This window comes from Aspergillus udagawae (assembly GCF_001078395.1).
Source record: "Aspergillus udagawae IFM 46973 DNA, scaffold_4, whole genome shotgun sequence".
Classification (NCBI taxonomy): domain Eukaryota; kingdom Fungi; phylum Ascomycota; class Eurotiomycetes; order Eurotiales; family Aspergillaceae; genus Aspergillus; species Aspergillus udagawae.
The window spans coordinates 649,419-669,776 of NW_025091267.1; the positions used below are offsets into that span (position 1 = coordinate 649,419).

Genomic DNA, 20,358 nt, shown 5'->3' on the forward strand with positions numbered 1-20,358 from the left:
GTATAAAGTGCAGAGGGAAGATCCATTGATGATCCCTCGGCATTGCCTTGCCTGTGATACATCACTCCGGCATGGACCACTTATTCGTAAGATTTTCTTTAGACAAAGAGATTCTAACTTGTGTAGCAAGAGAGAGAGAGAGAGAAACGCATGGAAGCATATGAGGAGAAAAAAAAAGGTGCACAGACATTTACTCGAGGGTTGAGGTAATGATGCCGCCAGCGACTGGGCTCCCACCCTCACGGATGGCGAAGCGCAGGCCTTCTTCCATCGCGATAGGTGCGATCAGCTTGACCGTGATTGACAGGCTATCGCCCGGCATCACCATTTCCCTGTCCTTCGGCAACGTGATCGAGCCCGTCACCTCGGTCGTGCGGATGAAGAACTGCGCATGGTAGTCGTTGAAGAACGGCGTATGGCGACCGCCCTCTTCCTTGCCCAGCACGTACACTACCGCTGTGAAATTCGTATACATTCTGACCTGGCCCGGCATGGCCAGCACTTGACCGCGCTCCACATTCTCACGCCTGATGCCACGCAGCGCGATACCCACGGTGTGCCCTGCCGAGCCTTCGGGCAGGGACTTGCGGAACATCTCCACGCCCCTGCACGTCGTCCGAATCGCCGCGAGGGTACCCACGAGCTCAACTTCGTCGCCGACCCGGATCACGCCACGCTCCACACGGCCGTGGGCCATTACGCCGCGACCCGGGAGCGAGAACACCTCTTCCACCGGCATCAAGAACGGGCGATCCACCGCACGTACTGGTGTTGGGATGTACGCGTCCAACGCCTCCACCAGGCGTATGATCGCGCGCTCGCCCAGCTTGCTCTCATCCAAGCCCCCTTTCAGCGCCTGTTGCGCTGATCCCTTGATGATCGGCGTGTCGTCGCCCGGAAAGCCGTAACTGCTCAGTAGCTCACGTACTTCCATTTCCACCACCTCGACCTGATCCTCGTCGTCCACCATATCGCACTTGTTTAGGAACACAACGATGTACGGCACACGCGCTTGCCGCGCTACCAGAATCTGCTCGCGCGTCTGCGGCATCAGGCCATCCGCAGCCGATACGACCAGAATCGCGCCGTCCAACTGCACTGTGCCGCCGAACATGTCCTTGATATAATCAGCGTGACCAGGCCAGTCGACGTGCGCATAGTGGCGAGCCTGGGTCTCGTACCCGACGTGGGCGGTCAAACCATGGACCTTATCCTTGGACGCGTTGTCAACATGGTCGTAGGCCGAGCTGAATCTGGCGGTGATGGCAGCCGTCAGGGTGGTCTTGCCATGATCAGCATGACCAATCGTACCAACATTGACAAGGGGCTTACAAAGCGAGGACATGCCACCAGTATCCGACGCTGTCTTAATAGCGTGAATGTGATTGTTTGGAGACAAAAGGGAGGGGAGAGGGCGCCACGGCAAAGGCACGTGCAACAGCTTTCTCTCCTCTTATTCGTGCTGTGCTGGCAGTGTCGATCCTACAGGACCACACAGCACAATCTGGAACAAGGGAAATTGCCTTGCATATAGGACCGCTACTATGGAGTACAGGTAAAAAGAATAAATTCAGCACGGGTAGAGTATACCATCAGGATGCAATTGGCTGAACAACCTCCTTTTTTGATTTTATCTTAGAAATCCGGACTATTTACTCTAGGGCACTGTGTATACTGGTTTCGTGTAAGATACAATATTACCTTATACGTCTCTCTGTCGCTTTAGAAAAAAGAACAGCACTATTCTTGCAAGCAAGGTAATTTACCGCTAAGCCGTAATAAAATAGTACGTGTTATAATATGGTTCAGGAAAGAATTCGTGTGTGTACATTGGGGAATCTGTTTTCGACTCTGACTGTACATGCCTGGCTGTACGACTAGATGCAGGAATCCAGGACTCTAGGATGTAGCCAGTGCATATCACATATGCAAATGGGGTACTGTCTTTGCTTGAGGTTTGCCTCTGTTCGTTAGTTTAGCAAGTTTGTCTACAGGACTATGCAGCGCGTCAGCGTCATATCATCTCTACACTGCGTTCGAAGAGTCTGCCTTTGCTGATATCAACGATCTCGATTTGGATGTAAGGTAGTTTCGAGGGGCTGCCTGGTGCTATGAGCTATGATTGGTCGGGCGCCCAACCATACTGCCTTACGTACTTGGTGTGCTCTGTACGGAGCAGTACTCATATGCAGGTGTGATATGCATGTACGCATTTTGACTCATGGCTTCCTGCAGCTGTCCCCCAAATCCTTCTAGCGAAGAAGAGACAACATGAGCCATACTCTTTTCTCCTTTCTTCGAGGGTAGTTGAGCGCAGACTGCAGACCCACCCTATCGTCGGATTCTTCTCCCAATTTCTCAGACTCATGACAAGGCGTATCTACTATCTGAGTCTATGGTGCAGGATTTCAGCAGTAGATCCAGCCTGTATTGCATTTCGATGCTCCGCCACCAAGTGTAATGAACGCGCATTGTGCCAACTTGCCATGTTCGAGTCACCTCTAGTCTGGAAGCTTTGCCAGGAAAAGTTCTTCGTGCCAGTCACACGATGCCCACTTCGTTCTTCTCAAAGCAGGCTCCATAAGAACCATCCGCTTGAGCCGGCTTACTCCCGTAATAATAAAGCCTACCAGGCGGCAGCCACCAGGTTCTTGAATTTCCTGGTTTAGGTTTAGGTTAAGTTCGACAAAGGTGAGCTCAGACGTTGTGGCGCTCGGACGTAGCACGCGGCGCGCAGCGGCAAAGGATGAAAATTCGGTTTCACAGAAATGAACCTAATCCTACGAATGGGTACGATGCATCCGCTAAGGAGCTAGCAGGGTTTGGCACTGCAGGCTGGCATGCATCTCGGGGGCATATGAGGCACACTCTGTGTTATCTCATTGCTGCGGCTGATATGTCTCATTAGTGACAGCTTGGGGGTGCGTGATTGCAGCAATCGCCGCGGGAAACAGATATCTTAAACGGTGAGTGGCTGTGGCAGACGGAGTACGCGGCCGAACTTGGTAATTGAAGGACTACGAATCATTCAAGGATGAGGTTACTCAGCGACAGCCGCGGGCTGCGCGGCCGAGGCGAGATTACAATGGCCATTTGGAAAATTCAATTAAAAATGCTGAAATAGCGCCTTATGCCCACAGTGAACACATGTTTGACCAATGATAATGCAATCGGCTACAGTTATTTCCCAAAGTATCACAGGATCTGGCCCCAATGACATGGAACTAAGGCAAGTCAAATTAATTAGCGGGTGTTCCTATGCCTGAGCTTTGCGATCTTTAAACTTTGAGTGGCTGGCATCTAGCACTGGGTTGAGTGCTGCTCTTTTAGAAATCAGGATTGAATCATGTTCGGTGAACCTTGATGGAGAGATGGAAGAGAAGTACGGCGTACATGTCTTCTGATGTGACATCCCTTGTCTCTGTGTGATGCTTACCGCCTGTGCCTCGTTATGTGGATCAAGTCCGAGAAGTAACTATTTGAGGTGATCCCTACATGGCTGTGGAATTTAACTAGGGTAGTGTCGTCGATTATTGCCCAGTTCCAGGCTTCTCCTGTCTTGGACCGTCGGATTGTGACCGCCATTTGGGGGTTTGCTGGATTGAGCCTGGTACAGCAGCGAGGCGCTAATTAAGCGGAGACAGCCAAGTCCTACCCCGTTTGGCAGCCTTGGAGACTTGGATTACTAAGTACTATCTTACAGTCCAACGTTAGTGTGCGATTGACGATCAGAGTATTCTGTCGTCATAATTGCTCCTTTGATTCTTCTAGTAGTGTTTAATTATGACAACGGAGAGGCAGTTGACCCTAATCCTGTGAGGCTGTGGTAGTCATTGAAGAGATGTCGACTGTGTCCCGCAGTGAAGGCATAGGGGATGGATTCTAGAGGGGCTAGACTAGTTCCAGGCCAGCTGATACTGTAGCATCGATGTGGCCTGTGGGTGTTTGATAAGATCATCTCTTGTGATGGATTTTCTCCCCGAGGCTCCAGCTCGTATGCAAGCGGGCTGTTCTTGTTGAGCGATCGGCGAATGGAATGAGATGGAATTTATTTTTGACTGCTATTTGAGACAACTGTCTGACTAACTCCAGGTCCAAGCCCAGGGCAAACAGCAGGAAGCAAAGTATGCGCCGGCCTTCCTGGTAGTATCCCTGCACAACGCCATTTAAAGTGGAGACAAGCGATCAAATGGATAGATCATCAGCACACTAAGCAGAAGGCACAATACTTCGTACAGGAGACGGACCCACTTGCATTGCCTGTCAGCGTCTCAGAGCCACAGAGGGGAAGGGATTCAAGAAATTCGTAAGGATTTTTACCTACGTACTGACCCCTGACTCAGGCCCCGTTTGTTCTATTAATTTTCTAGCCCCCCCTGCGGTGCCCGTGGGTCCGCACATGCATCCCAACTTCCCGGCGGTTTCTTCCTGGAATCCGCGGCCTTTGATTCGCACAGCAAGTCAAACGATGATCTCAACCGTCCGATCAACTAGTACATTCTAGGTAGTATTCTTAGCGATGTCGATGTCGATACTCGACAGGATGTTGGATACACAGTGAGTACGGAGTATACGAAGGTCAGACAACGGACTCGAATCCAAAACCGTGTACATGACCGTTATGCTGAGATTCCCTGAGAATTGCCTAAGCTACCACAGGCGATCATGGTAACCGCCCTTGGAAGCAGGGATTGAGGTGAGCAGGACAGGGGGTAGGAACATGAGAAATCCGCCTTGTCCGATGGCTTGATGCTGCTCCGTAAAGCATACTAAACCGCTAGAAGTGAGCAGAAGGTCCAAGATAATACCTTAGTACTTCGTAGAGTATGCTGTAACCTTGAGCTTTTATGTCGTGAGCCTTGAGCCTTGATGTCTTTGTGACATCGATCAATACTTCAGAACCGTTGTCCAAGCGTATTGATCATGTGCCCCTTTAAAAAATCGTGCTTCATACGCTGTATCGAACTTCTTTGAGGGCTGTGTTGGCCATCGCCTCATCGGTACGGAGCCACTATGGAGTACAAAGACACGAAGTAGTACTCTATAGGTAATACGCGATCCTCAGACTTGAGTCGACTCCTAGCCGAAGTGTCAGTTGATAAATGTATTGTACCCCACTTTAAATTGTTGAGCATATTTTATCCTTGGCTCTCCGTCAAACCTAGAAGAAAAATAGTCGACTCTACATGATACATCGATACCCTGCATTATTCTGTATTCTGTACCAGGTAATATTGGATATCGGCTGGTGGTGGGAGTGCATTAGACGATATAATTGATACTGAAAGGCATACGCTAATGCTGATCACAACCAGTGTTACATAGATATCAATATTTGTCTTCCTTTTTCCTTTTTTCAATACTAAATATCTGACGCCCCTGTGCTGGGCTAACAAGCCACATAGGATAATAGTGAAGTTGTGACCAGGATAAAGATAAAATCTCGCCATCCACATGACGCTTGATCTTAGTCTCTCCGAATCCTGCGCCTAATCGACGGCCGAAGGCTTGGTATGGAGTGCTTGGCGTCTCCCAGATTACGAGATTACGAAGTCTAGCCATTCATGATTAATCCATGAGTCCAAGTGTCCAACCTTATCCACTGCAGGCTAGAAATGCAAGTTAAGCCTATGACGATGGTGGATGAACCCTCCCCAAGCGGTTGGTTTCAAAACGAGATAGCGGATCACACCTCCAGAGAGTCCCTCGGTGAGACCGAAGAATGCCTTATTTATAGTGATACAAGGGTGTAGCACAGGCAACAAGGCGATGAGCAAAACTGGATATCATGGATAACATATAGATATATGCCTTGCAGAGTGACCTCCTTCAGCTCGGAGCGACGATGCACTTGTAACCCTTGCGTAAGAGGTATTGAGCATAGCAAGATGTGACGCATCGAAGGAATGAACTTGCGGGGAGGCACTCGAGGGGTCAGGCAGGTTGCACCCTGAACTTGATACATAGTACGGACTTACGGAGTAATAATGATGATAGAGGTAAGGCCAGACTCAGCAAAGGAAGAAACATTACGGATATTAGTATGTGGACCAGCCTCCAACTCCAAGAGAAATTGAATGCCGAAAGCCGGAACCGCACAGCAGCGGGCGCCAGCGATGATAGGTCGAAATTTGCTAGTGTGGCTTCAACATTAAGAGACAACATTCCAGAAAAAAGAGGGACCCTTTTTAAGTCGAACCTGCTAAACTAAACCGGACGTGTCTCTCCGCAACCATCGCAGCCACTTACTAATAGGGCCAAATTTCGGGCGAGAAGAAAGTAAAAAAAAAAAATAAAAATAAAATTAAAATAAAATAAAATAATACGGAAATCCACTAATTTAGATGTCGCTGCCAAACATCCTAGTCATAGTGCCTTCAAAATAACTCCATCCCTGATATGTACGGATACTGGTTCATATGAATGCTGGTAGTTGGTCATGCCAGCAGTACTCCGTAACTAGTCCGTAAGCTGTCACTGATGACAATAATACAGACATGAGCCCTAGCTTCTTGTGTAGCTGTATCTGCATTGGGACCTGGGCAACGCTCTCCATGTCCATCATTAATACCTACTTGTATATTCAAATCGACTAAAAAGCTGACTTGATGCGTGTGTAACCATCGTCCCGATTACAAAGGAAGTAACTTATTTCTTGGTTATCTAGCCGCTTACTCCGTACATAGCAGTCAGTCACACACGGGCCTTGAACTTAGTTGTTACTATGAAGTACTATGGAGTACTACTAACCTAGGTAGTTTCAGCGTGTTCCAGACACTCTATCTTTCTGGTTCCTTCTCTGACTTCCTAGTCCCTACCCTGCTCTAGGTGTCCTTTTTATTTTCTTCTTGAAATTCCATCCAATGAAAACCCAACTCCTTGTAACCTTTCATGGGTCTGATCATCCCCACCAGTGGTAAGGTATTGAGCATTTCCTTCTCCACCAACATGGCGGCACCATGGTCACCAGCACTACCATGGGTCGAACCGTCCAGCTCATCAGGAGGGTCCAGAAGTCAAGCCGGACTTCTGAAAAGGCGGTGGAAGATAGAGAAGAGCAAAATAAGAATTCTATACGAAAACGGAGGAGAGGCAAGAATTAATGCTACAGGCCTACGGCCCATGGAAACGCAGTGGAGCCGCTGAGCGGAGGCATGGCCTCTGAATCATCACATCCTTCCAGTTCCATCCCTACCAGACCAGACTGCCTCCTCCGTTCCTTAGCCGACTTGCTTGTTCCATTCTTCCCCCTGTGAGACGCGGACCAAGTCACCTATTTTGTTAGTGTCAACGTTGTGTCATCTCACTATTGAACATGTGTCCGCCAATAGATTGTCGGCTATGGAGTCCCATCCTTTGGATCGTGGAGCTGGGGCGGACGGTAGATCGGAAATGTAAGTTGATGCCACGAGTAACAAGTGACCCCATATTGATCACGTAGAATAAAAAGGAAATTAATACCTTTTTCTTTTCTTTTTATTTTCTATTTATTTCATATTAATAAATAATTATTTTTCTAAGAAGGGAAAGTAATTTGATGTTATGGGGACAATGAAGATCTGTGGACTATCTGGCTAAAGTTACTACCTTATTACTTTACTACCTACCTCCTTCTGCATGACTACTCGCTGGGTACCTTGCCATGAGCGCCCTGTGACCCCTTGTGTCATCTTTATATGATGAGTCTCGATCTCTGACCTTATTATTGTGCATCTTACTGCAGTCATCCATGGATTTCAATCCACCTCCATCTGTCATATAACTCTGCGCTCTACATACCTCGCCCCTCTCTCGCCAATATAACCAACGCCTTCGTCCACTTCTAGCCAACTATCATAACCATACCTGATCTGATTGATACTCTCAACATCACAACCAATGGCCGACTGCTGGCAACCACAAGCCTCCGTAGCAGGCCCCTACTGGATTTCCCCAGGAGACCAGCCATGTTTCCGTACCTCGACGTTTCGTGACTTGATGTATGCTTTCCCAAGACCGAAGCATACTAGCCGGGTAATGAAACCCCGAAGTGCTGGAAACAGTCCTTCCTCTGTTGCCAAGCGAAGGGCCACCACGTCGCACACTTCACCAATGTACCAGCATCTCCCGCAGCAGTCTTATCAGGCTCAGATCCAAGCTGCTCTCGCGGCTTCCGCCATCCGCAGAACACGCCAACCGCGACCAGTGAGTTGGCACCCGGCATCACTGCGATCAACAGGATATTCCACCTCTCAGTACATACCGGCCACCACTATGTCTGGAAGCCTCGCTACCACAGGCTTATGCGCTTCGACATCCAACACTGTTCCTGTTACCTATGGTGGCGAGGACATTCTACCTGCGTATCCCACCTCGGATGTAGCGATGTTTTCCTCTCTGTCCGGCATGGAAGATCCGACAACTATGCAGCAACAGTACCTCTTGCAAATGAACGGCTCGCAGGTCGAGCCCATCACCTGGGACTCCGGCGCATCTAACTTATCCGTGATGGCTCCGCCCATGTCTGAAGGCTGGTCCTTTGATATGATGTCCATGAAGAGCAGTATTCCTGGGGCGGACGTTGCGGGGTCGAATTACGAGAGCGCGCCGTCTTCTGGACCTCCAACGCCGTTCCTCCCCATTCAGCAGTTTGATGAGCCGGATGCGGTTGAGGAGAAGCCGGAGGACGAGCTTGTCGGGATGGGCCTGTACAGTCATCCTGACGCATCGCTGAATGCGTCATTGACTGGATTAAGCGGCAAGGGATTGAAACTGGAGGAGACTTTTACACCATCACCGGACGACGAGACCGAAAATCAGGACGCTGACGGAGAGGATGATGACCTGCAAGAGACTGCAGAGAAGCAAGCTAGCAACAGCGTCGATATTCGTCAACCGCAACTGGGCCTTCAAACACATTCTCAACCTGTGAAATCAGCAGAGAATATGCTTAACAAGTCATTCTTTTTCGAGGACGATGGCAGACTAGACCAAGATGGCGGACTAGTTCCTCAGCAATTCTTCAGTCTGGAAAATCAGCCTTGCATGAATTATGCATATGGGTGGATATGAAATTTGGAATCTGTTTCTTTGCTTTTTTTCCCTCGACAAACCCTGTCTCTCTTTGTCTTCATCCTTTTGTTTCATGGCATAGCGTGGAGTTTTGATTTTTATGAGTGGCACGAACCGTGACGAGGATACCCAACGGAAGGTACAATGATATGAATAGCTATATGCATTAGACAATTGACATTTCTTATCTGCTGCACGGGGCGCCCTCTCGTCCTTTCTAGATTCCGTCTCCGAGCCGGTAGCTGATAATACCAAAGCTTCTAGTGACATGCTAGAATTGATGGACGGAAGCGAGACATTTGTCGGAATCTGGACTGTAAGCGACGGTATCGTTAGCCAAAATGCTTCTTGTTGTAGCCGTCCCAGACAAGGAATCACGGGTCGCTGTTCAAACGGCCCTTCAATTCCGTTCGAGAGTTAATTTGGCCGCTTTAGCGGGCCTTCCTTCGTTAGACGACTGGTGACGGAATGTAGTGGGCGGCTTTTTTGAGCTTCCTGAAGTCCCATCGGAGCAGGCGGAGCGAGTGGTGGCAGGAAACTCTCACTTAGCGCCTCGCAGATCGAAGGAAGTGATTGCTCCCGTCTATTCCTCCGGGACTGCTTGTCCTTTATTATTCTCTGGAAGCGGCCTGGATTCAGAGGCGAGATATGTCCAGGTTGAGCGGCTGAGCTCCCGCCAGAAAGCTGGTAATAGTCTAATAGCTCCTGTAAAAGTGACATCAATTCACTAGGTAACGTACACTATAGGGGAAGACCATGGTAAATGTCAAACCAGGACCAATGAGCCATTCCATATTAGGAGACTGATAGATACATAGACAGTAATATCTACTCTTTCCGCCAAATCTCAACATTCAGGTAGGTATACAGTCATCTCTAGTCCTCCACTGAACGGCGTGGTCATTGTCCGAAAGCCATTTTTCGGGTCATGGATGTAATCCAAAAGCTCCTTGTAAAGACCCCTCGCGATTTGTGTCAAATCAGTGATAACAATTGCTCCTGGGCGCAGCTTAGGCTTTAACAACTGCAGCGTCGGAAGAGCAAGTGGTGTCCATACTTGGCCATGAAGTTAGTCAACCAGGAAGCGGAAAAAACGCGCCCTCACTTACTATCTAAAAGAAGCATATCGATTGAATCCATATTGTTCAGTTCATTCGGCAATGTTTCTAACAGATCCCCTTCCAGTAGTTTTATCCACGGCTCGACCTCCTGACCGGCTATTCGCCAATTCTCTCTCGCCTTTGCTGCCTTGCTGGCCTCCTTTTCTGTTGCAATGACCTTGGCCTCAAGTCTCGCCGATTGAGTGTGCGCATTTTGACCCGCAGCTAAGGCCAGATACGTCGTTGATACTCCGAAGCTGGTGCCTGCCTCAACGATATACCGTGCCCCAATAGTTCGGGCTAGGAGGTAGATGAATTCGCATTTCTCCCGTTCCAATGCAATGAACTTGTCCCTCATATAGTCATCGTTCTTCTTGGACCAGAAATTGCCGAAAAAGAATGATTTGAGTAAGTATACTATCCAAAACGTGTACATTGACAGAGTGCTTTCTTGCGCCTGTGACTGGCTGTGAAGCTTGTCGAGGAGGGATATGACCCTTGGGCTTGCTGTGATGGTTGGAGGAGATTTGGGGGCCATCTTGGCTCTAATGGTTGTCCTGGAAGCAAGGTGAGTGAGATATGTAACAAGTGAAATGTGCAGTTAATCATTTATTGACTGAGGTTGAGCGGCTATTTGTACTGTGGTTGGCCTACTCGCCATTTAGTTATCACCGAAGCCGAGTAGTTATTCGGACAATCGGCCTAAAAGGAAATCAACCATCTTGGACGGATCACCACATTAGTAGAAGAGTCACATGTGCCAGTGATTCAGCCTCGAGATCGAAACGAGGTGAGCTATTTCAGCGGACGAATAAGACCATATCATCAGGTTGTAACCGAGGATGACTTGTCCTGCCTGTTCGTATCCAAAGGCCGATCCATAATGCGGTACGAAGTACGCTATGAACCACAACAGAGCTTCATCTTCCTGCACCCTTCCTAGAGCCTCTATGCTTCACATGCTGGGATTTGCCAAACAACAAATTCGACAAATCCACGTGGCGCGAGGTAGTGTGTGATTTATCTGGAAGTAAATGATAGAGGTAACTACCACACAGGTGAGGTGCGTGGAGGTTCCCTACTGAGAAAATTGCCGCAGTCATAGAGTAAGCCGGTTAGAGGTGCATCACACAGGGAAGTCTTGCTCTTTCCTAAGCCACGCGAAGACGGCTCGAAAAATCCCGGAAATGGGAATCAGCACTTAGATCCTTAAGCGTTGAGACTCCACTCCATGGGCAATAGAAGGAAGTGGAACATTTTAGGTCAGCAGAGCAGTTCAAAAGGAAAAGGGGGATAGGAAGGGAGGGGAGATTCAATGGGATGGCGAACAGGCACACTTGTTCAGCAGAACATGGATTATAACGATGACGTCTAGTAAACGAAGGCAAACCGTTGGAAATATTGGACGGGGAGACCGGGTAAGACAGTAGAAGTATTAGCACTGAGACCAGCAAGATTAGCGAGTCTACAAAAACAATGAAAAACCAGCTTCCACATACAAGTCACCGCCTGGAATGAACTAATAGTATCTAGATGGGCAACTTGCTAAGACTAAGACTCGTTTCTGAGCTGTGTATTGATCTGATCTGTAACTGATTTCGGAATCTAGTCATTCATTTCTTCCTTAAGCTTCACACCTGGCGTTCAATCGGAGCTTGAGAAGAGATGAGTCAACTCTCTTGATCAATCAGCTGAAATGGTGTCTCATCCCTCGAGCAATAGCCATTAATAAACTGCTCTCACCATCCCAGATTGGCGTCGAGCTCCGTAACTGGGCATCGAGTGCGTCAGAAGATTACGCTTCTTGCATCAGCTTGAGGAATCTTCCTCCATGTGTCAGAGCCATTGAATGCCATCACCGGTTTCGAATAAGGTCCCCGTCTCCATGATCTCCACGAGGTAAGATTGACAGTTGGGATAGCCTCACAGGCGAAGATGCCAGCTCTCACGGCGTCCTCTTTCCCGACTGGATAGCCGTGCAAACTGCATCAAGACGTTCAGGAAATTGCAACCCAAACTCAGATGGTCTGATTCTTGAAGACTTGAAGTCGGCCGCAGAAGCGATGTCAAAGCCTGGCGAGAACAAAGCAACACATTCTGAGTAGATAATCAACTTTTGCCTCGCACATTATCAGCCATTCATTCACAGTATCAGACATGTCTGTTAAGAGTCTCATTTAGCTTCTGGCGTGCCTCAAAGCGGCTCTTGCGTTGAGAGTCTTGTTGGACTTCATCGCCAACATAGAATCTGTCGCGTCAACATGAGAGTAATAATTTCCAAGGGTATCTCAGCTATTGCATTATTCTCAACTGCCAGAGCAGCTGTTCACCTCTCGTCGACTGTCCGGAGACTGTAGATGGACTTGTAGATGTACATTGAAACAGATTCGGGAACAGTCGGAAGGAAAAACAATTCGCCGATATAAAAATCCCGTCGATCAGATACAGCGGTACAAACAATAGAACGAGACTCACGAGAGAGAGAATCACGGGTACTTCTTAACTGAAAGATCCAGGGAGCCAAATGGCAAAAGTATTCTTTACACCATGGAAGGACCATTCCCAGTTGCTCACTGTCCGGAATCAATTTTACCCTCCGCCAGCCTATGATGGACCGGATTTGCGCTCAAAAGCCTGCGCAACGGTATGTAGTTTTTACATTATGCTTGAATATCATGATTAACGCCTCCAAGGTCGGAATCTGGAAGCTCCGTGGCAACCTGCCACATCCGGTTGAGGCTACTGCCTTATTAACGGACGCGATTCTTCACGACAATGCTCAGAAAAATTCCATATTCTCGATTCGAGCGACCTACTCAGCTGCTTTTTGTCGGTCAGTCACTTTTTATGAATTTGCGACACGGAATGCATATCTAACACTAGCCTATAAGATTCGTAACGGGTCTCGTTGACTCGAAACTCCATGGACAGAGGAAGACCATGTTTCAACGAGCGATTGACCTCGGGCTTCCAGCATCGTTTGTTGAGCTGCGTCACGAGGCGACCCATCGAGAGTTACCGTCTCTTGTGGTACTTCGCAATGCGACGCAGCGCTCATTAGAGTGGCTCTGGGACTATTACTGGGCGAAGACAGACTCTGATGTGGCGCTTGTATCTGGAAGGCCTGCGCCTGCGGTCTCTAACGGTGCCGACGATGGAAATGTAGAAGAAATCAAGAGCATCCTCAGGTCTGCTCTCGAGCATCCAGTGGGCCAGGGAGATCTCTCAGAGTCACCACGGAAGAAGAGGAAGTCAGATCAGCACTCGTCTTTTTTTACGGCCCAGCTGGTAGCGATATGTAAGGCGTCAAGAAGAAGTCCTCATTCGCTTTCCCGAGTCCTAATTGAGGATTCAATCATTGTGCCTAAGGGGCGAAAGTAAGTCTGCCTTTGATATGCAACGTTAGTGGATCATCCCCAGCTAATATATCTTTTACAAGACTTGGCGATTCCATGGATGAAGCATTCACCAAGTGGGACAAACCACTGCAGACTGTAGCGGCAGACTACCCTACATTTTTACCAGCCCTGACCGAGGAATTGGTCAATGAACTGGCATTCACCAGACGACCGAATACGAAGAATGATCCCCAGTGCGAGGCGATTTATATGTGGCTGGACCACATCTTGAACTCAGCAGAGTGGAGTACAACGCGACAGTCGCTTTCCCTCGGATACATCCGCACTGTCTGTGAACAAAGTTCGAATTACTGGCTAGATCAGCTCAAGGGCGCTGTTCGCTCGGAGGATAATCGTTTGTCTCCTATTGCTAGAGATAAGAGCAACGCTCCAGCTCGATTGCAGAAGAGATCTGAAAGTACGACACATGCCCAGCATACCGAAGATGATCTACAAGGGCTGCAAAAGTTCGGGTGGGAAAGGTTAGATACGTGGGATACCAGACCAATAGGGATAGTTTGACTTGAGCAATGGTCTACAGCCCACCGTCTTCATTTCGCAAGACTCACAAATTGGAAGAGATTCTGGATGGATGAAGAAATACCCTTTAAATTCATTCCATTTGCTACAAGTCGTAGGAAAGACTATTGAGCGATGTATATAAATTTCCAAATACGGCTTAGTGTCAACCACATGACCCGGAGCTACTATGAGGTAATGCACCAGATAGTCTTCACTCATCGAGAGAGATACCGCTTATTACTAAATGATCTCAGTCTCACCCCGCATTTTCTCTCTCTATTCACTTTCGTCAATGAACTTTCTCAGAGCGATTAGACCATACTGTGGATCTCGATACTCAAGGACACATCACGTCAGAACCATGCATGTACAGTCAATTCCTATGTGTAAGTTGGATATACACCGTGCATTGTCCAGTCTTGATTGTTCAGTGACGGTTACCCAAGCATATTTGACGCTCACACTATTGTACAGGGACGGGGAAGGGCAATAACTATGCCTACCTTGTGACGGACGAGCCGACAAAAGAGTCCGTCATCATCGATCCAGCTAATCCGCCAGAGTATGCTGTTCGTCAAAACGCGCTTGTGGAATTGACTCTGATGTTCTGCTAGAGTAGCTCCAGAGCTTGATGCTCAGCTCAAGGCGGGAAAGATAAAACTCACGGCCATCGTCAACACGCATCAGTATGTCTCGGCGTCCAGTCGCTAAGGGAGACTAGTATTAACATGCTCTTCCAGTCACTGGGATCATGCTGGCGGCAACGACGACATGGTGAGTTAGCTAGCTATGCTTATGCGCTCTTCTGACTAACACATACAGCTGAAACATTTTGGCAAACTTCCAGTCATCGGAGGAAAGAACTGTAAATCAGTCACGCAGACTCCTGCACATGGAGAGACGTTTAAGATCGGGGAGCGGATCTCCGTTAAAGCCCTGCACACCCCCTGCCATACTCAAGATAGTATCTGCTATTATATGCAGGACGGGGACGAAAAGGTGGTGTTTACTGGCGACACCTTGTTCATTGCAGGTAAGATGTGCATTTTCCGGCTGTATTTGAATGAATCTCACACCCCGGCAGGATGTGGTCGCTTTTTCGAGGGAAATGCTCAAGAGATGCACAAAGCGTTGAACGAGACCCTTGCCTCGCTTCCTGATGACACCAAAGTCTATGTAAGCTGCTAAGGGATCACTCCTCTTTCATACAGAAGACTGATCTCGTATAGCCCGGCCATGAGTACACCAAGAGTAACGTCAAGTTCTGTCTTGCTGTCTCTCAATCAGAACCGATTAGGAAGCTAGAAGCATACGCAAATCAGCATCAACAGACCCAGGGCAAGTTTACTATCGGAGACGAGAAGGTATGGACTCCGTCGCCGTTTGACCGTTCTAGCTGACGAGGTTGCATAGCTGCACAATGTATTCATGAGAGTCAATGTAAGAAGATCCAGCCTTTCCATCTTTAATTATACTTATTGTCTGACTGTTATATAGGATCCTGAAATCCAGAAGAAGACCGGTAAGTCTGATCCGGTGGAGGTGATGGCAGCTTTGAGAGAGATGAAGAATGCTATGTGAACAAGTGAAAAAGGAAATAGCTTTGAATGCACGATCTGATTCATTGATTGAACTCTGCGTAATCATGACTATACTTGTACTCACCTTTGTGAAATTTGCAACCACAACTTGAATGGATTCCACTGCCACAATATGTGGTCTTTGAAGGAGACTCCTATTCTTTAAATGATACTAAGCCTTGTACAGGGGAGTCATGGTAGTCACGTAGGAAGCGGGATAGTGCCTTTACCTTAGTCACTCCCCTAAACTTCTTCTCCATTTCATCTATCGGTATCCCATATTCGGCATCCCATCGGGCCATTATCCTTATGTGAACGACTCACTCTGGATATTTTTTCACGGACCTCATTCAACTCACTCTAACCTTGACTAATCTCTACCAGCGTCTCAATAAGTATATAGCCAGCACATGGCACGCAACGGACTCCGCAGCGCAGTCCAAACCAGATCCACTGCCATGAAGACCGCTTCCACCATCAACGAAGGCCTATTTCGCTGTCCCCAGTTTCGCTGTCCCCAGCGGGGATGTAGTCGAAGCTACAGGCGCAAAGAACACCTGATTCGGCACTCTGCGAGCCACGGACAAGCGCCAGCCTGCGAGTGTCCGTTTTGCGATAAGGTCTTCTCCAGGACGTAAGCTTACCCGTAGCACCTCTCGAGCAACGGCAATAAAACTGACTCTAATTCGATATACAGTGACACTTTACGCCAACATGTTCGAGCCCGACATAAAAACAAGGAGTTGAAATCTAGTCGCACGGTTATAGCGTGTAGTCACTGTCGCTCGAGAAAGACCCGGTGCGATGGTAGGACACCTTGCGAAGCATGTTTACGGAGAGGTCTCAAATGCTCACTGTCGCAATTGACCTTGTCACGTCAGGGGATTCCGAAGAATACTCGAACCCTGCGCGTGGACAGCAGCACCAGCGAACTTCAAGATGAGCAGTATGATCCGGAGAAACGCTCGACTGCTGAAGATCGCATGAAATGTACTCTTCCGTGGAAAGAACCCGATGTCCTGCACTATGTTGAGGTATATTTTGAGAAATTCCATCCCGTCTGGCCGTTTCTGCATAGAGCGACTTTCGAACCGAGCCAGGAGCCTCCGATTCTCTTGCAGTCTGTTGTCATGATGGGACTGTGGATGAGTGGGGATGAGGAGATACAGTGTCATGCAATCAAACTACATGACAAGCTTAGTTCCTTAGTCTACGAACAGCGAGTGAGTAACTGGCCCGCGTTCCCCTTTGATTCACCCAAGGATGCATCCTCAAAGCCAACATCTTCGAGCCGTGCCAGCTGATGTCAACCTGATAGGACAAGTGGGCAGTTGTGAATTCTGAATCCGAAGTCCAAAGCTCCTGGCCCATGGCAACATACCAGAGCATCCTTCTACAGATTGTTTTCGCCTGCCTCAGAGACACTCATAGTCACGTTGACATTCGACTCGCCCTGACCATCCCAACGAGCTGTTCTCGTCTATTAACGACATTAACTGACACTTGCCTTCGCAAAAACATGTTCTTCTACCCAGCGATCTTAGACCAGTTTAGCCGCGACTCTGTCCCGGATGTCTTTGTCTGGGTTGGCATCGAGGAAGTCAAGCGCTTTGCACTTGCCCTTTACAAAGTTGGCAGGTCGTGTCATATTCAATGCGAAAATGGCCCGCGTAATAGCCTTCACAGCGCCAACAGGAGAAGAAGCCTTCTCTCCCTGGCAGACTTACAGTTCGCATTGCCTGACAGCGATGAGCTTTGGCATGCCACCTCGGACCTGGCGGCTCGGCTGGCAAAAGATAGGCCCCTTTATTATGACAATAACAACGCCGAGGCCAATTGGATCTCTCAGTCAGCGAGGCTGTTGCAGAGGCATGATATGACATTTGATTGGTTATAGTATTGCGTCGGCGCAGTTACTCTCGGGTAGATCGACTACCTTTTAGCTTCGATGATCCCCGCATAGAAGTAGGAACCCTTGGTAGATCTCATGTCATGAGCACTGCTCAAGTAGTCAGCTGGCAACGCAAAACTGCAAAGGGTTTATCGTCTCAAGTGGTGAAGCTGGGAATATCACAAATGTTGTCTGACTCGCAATCATCATGACGTCAGCTATAGACGAAACTCCTGTTTTCAACGGAATAAAGACCCGGAGCAATGATGCGAGCTGCAATTAAATTGGGACAACAATCTTCGTTCTTATGATTATATTTTCCTGAGCTCAAACTTTGCAATTGGAGTTGTATCGTGCAACCATGTCCTGTCATCAACACATTCCCAGAGACGAAGATGGCATCCCGGGCTCGCCTCTTTCCACCAAAAGTCGTGTCCTGGAAGGCGGCGCCAGCATGGTGCAAGATTTCACGCCTGTCAAACAGATCTGCGCCCATCTAAATGCATTCCACATCTATGCGTCGGATCCGACAAGAGCTGTGGAAGCGAATCATTACTGTACACATGTTACAGAAGGTCTTCATAGCTCCCTTCCTTCCGCTCAAGAAAACGACAGCTGATCTGAAATGCAGACCTCAGGCAGTGTCTGATATACGATTCCACCAAGCCTAACGCCCGATTGATCGGCCTCGAGTACATGATTTCCCCGCGCTTATTCGAGACCCTCCCGTCCGAGGAACGCAAATTATGGCACACCCATGAGTTTGAGGTTAAAAGCGGCATGCTGATTATGCCCGCTCCCGCCGGAGTGCCAAAGCCTGCCTGGGAAGCAGCGGAAACATCACAGATGAGGGAGGTCATTCCGCTGTACGGGAAAACGTATCATTTTTGGCAGGTGGACCGGGGAGATCCACTTCCCTTGGGGCCTCCACAGCTCATGGGTAGCTTCACTTCTGAAGACACAGTCAAGAACGCTCATCCGCAGGGTCTTGATGGGTTACTTGCAGAGAGGGACAAGGCGTTTGGGGTTGATTATAAGGTTAAGGCGGAGAAGAGGAAGGATATCGAGCCCCCCAACTTGAGTCCCGGTAAGTCTTTTGGGGCATGTTTGAGAAACTGTGAATTGCTGACCATAGTCACAGATGCCGACGCCATGTGGAAGAATAAGTAAGACGAAGATGGGTCACCGAGAGATAGGACAGGATGGACGACGCGTGTAAAGTATGATGACTTGGGTGTGCATGGCTGGTTACCGAGCAGGATATCCTGAGAACCTTCAGCCATCTACGGGCACGCAGCAAATTCTCCCCTGGAGCATTTTGAGAATGGATTCCCTAGTATTATCAAGAGCATGGGTCTCATCATACGACGAAGGAAAACGAAGGGACGGAAAAATGTCATTACCACAGAAGCTATCTCATATCTAATTGTCTCCCACCCACGCCATCCAGCATCCCAGTCCCATAGCTAAATGGGGTCAAAGCTAAGACAGCGTTCGGGGATATCTCGCCACTTTGTGGTTAGTCGAGACGTATAATGTTCATCTTGCTTCTCTGTCCACACTCGCGCGTCCTGGTGTTGTATTTCGGAAACGGCGAGCTCTAGCAATTTAGAAGCTGTATTGATAGGAATTGGGGACTAGTAACTGTGCTTGTTGGAGATTCCCAATACAAATCAATCAGTGAATTGTCGTCGACTGCAATTGCAGCTTGAGATTCTTGCACAATCGAGAATCCATTGAACACGGCCATTACGCAACTTGATTTCCTCGACGATGGTAATCACTCAATGTAGAGCGAGACCAGGTGACTCGACCCATACCAGACATAATGGTTGTGGGAACAGTCTGCCTCCGCTTCTCGAAGCCGAAGGAATGAAAACAAAAGCAGAAGGGACCGCAAGTGCGAAAAGAATTTTAAACGAAAGACCACAGCACGTGACTGGGCTCGGCCGTTCCGCCTCTCCGCCTACAAGCACTAATAAGAGGTAGATAGCTCCAATCAGCTCACCAGAACCAGACAGACCATCAACAGCCCAGAAATGCCCTGATTATACCAATGGAACGAATATTCCGCTCCGCGCTGAGAAGCGCAACCCCCGGCGCCGTCTTCCGCCTCACGCTCGACGGCCTGGGCCTGTTCTGCGCATGCACTCTGGTCTGGGAGCACCTGATCACCGTGCAGCTCAGCGAGGGACCCTCGATGTACCCAACGTTCAACCCGAGGGGCGATTACCTGATGATATCGCGGGTGCACAAGTACGGCCGAGGAATTGAAGTAGGCGATGTGGTTCGCTTCTACCATCCCACATTCCTGGGAGTCAATGGTGCGAAGAGAGTGCTGGGGATGCCCGGGGATTTTGTCTGCAGGGACCTGCCGTTCAGTACAGAGGTTGGCACGAGTCGGGAGATGATACAGGTAGGGATTAGATGCGGGTGGTTTGCGGGTGACTGGAGTTTGCTAATGGAGCTGTGCTTAGGTACCCGAAGGCCATGTGTATCTCGGCGGAGACAACCTGCCCTGGTCGAGGGATTCGAGGAATTATGGACCTATTCCTATGGGATTGATCAACGGGAAGATCGTCGCTCGTGTTTGGCCACCGTCGAAGATGCAATGGGTGCAGAATACACTGCAGCCAGCTCAGTTGGATGAGGCATAGCCGGGCTACCAATTTGCATTGCAGCGTATAGTTGGGACAGAGGTTAGGAGTTCGGAGTTGGTTAAACTTGTGTACATATTCATACATGTCGGTTGTACAATACAAATCTATCACCTGAAAGCTGTAATGGACAGAAAATAAGCGCAAAAGGTTACATAA

At 48.7% G+C, this 20,358-nt stretch overlaps 4 protein-coding genes across 4 annotated transcripts; 2 read left to right on the plus strand and 2 right to left on the minus strand.

Moving 5' to 3' along the window:
* Nucleotides 1–190: 190 nt before the first annotated feature.
* On the minus strand, nt 191–1,345 carry Aud_005605 (uncharacterized protein; the record flags this gene model as incomplete). Its single annotated transcript, XM_043290529.1, has 1 exon — nt 191–1,345. One exon carries the CDS (start codon nt 1,343–1,345, stop codon nt 191–193), a length of 1,155 nt encoding a protein of 384 aa, XP_043146464.1.
* A 6,533-nt stretch (nt 1,346–7,878) lies between these two features.
* Nucleotides 7,879–9,051, plus strand: Aud_005606 (uncharacterized protein; the record flags this gene model as incomplete). Its single annotated transcript, XM_043290530.1, has 1 exon — nt 7,879–9,051. The coding sequence occupies one exon, from the start codon at nt 7,879–7,881 to the stop codon at nt 9,049–9,051; it is 1,173 nt and encodes a 390-aa protein (XP_043146465.1).
* An 847-nt stretch (nt 9,052–9,898) lies between these two features.
* Aud_005607 (O-methyltransferase) lies at nt 9,899–10,689 on the minus strand (the record flags this gene model as incomplete). The annotated part of the gene is made up of 2 exons (XM_043290531.1): nt 9,899–10,107; nt 10,161–10,689. 2 exons carry the CDS (start codon nt 10,687–10,689, stop codon nt 9,899–9,901), a joined length of 738 nt encoding a protein of 245 aa, XP_043146466.1.
* Nucleotides 10,690–12,675: 1,986 nt separating this feature from the next.
* On the plus strand, nt 12,676–20,199 carry Aud_005608 (rRNA-processing protein las1; the record flags this gene model as incomplete). The annotated part of the gene is made up of 21 exons (XM_043290532.1): nt 12,676–12,795; nt 12,845–12,984; nt 13,043–13,528; nt 13,591–14,031; nt 14,429–14,457; nt 14,546–14,633; nt 14,686–14,757; nt 14,812–14,845; nt 14,894–15,104; nt 15,156–15,247; nt 15,301–15,435; nt 15,485–15,511; nt 15,569–15,593; nt 16,427–16,458; nt 16,533–16,874; nt 16,970–17,499; nt 17,930–18,117; nt 18,174–18,629; nt 18,684–18,708; nt 19,580–19,958; nt 20,020–20,199. The coding sequence occupies 21 exons, from the start codon at nt 12,676–12,678 to the stop codon at nt 20,197–20,199; spliced, it is 4,032 nt and encodes a 1,343-aa protein (XP_043146467.1).
* Between the last annotated feature and the right edge of the window lie 159 nt (nt 20,200–20,358).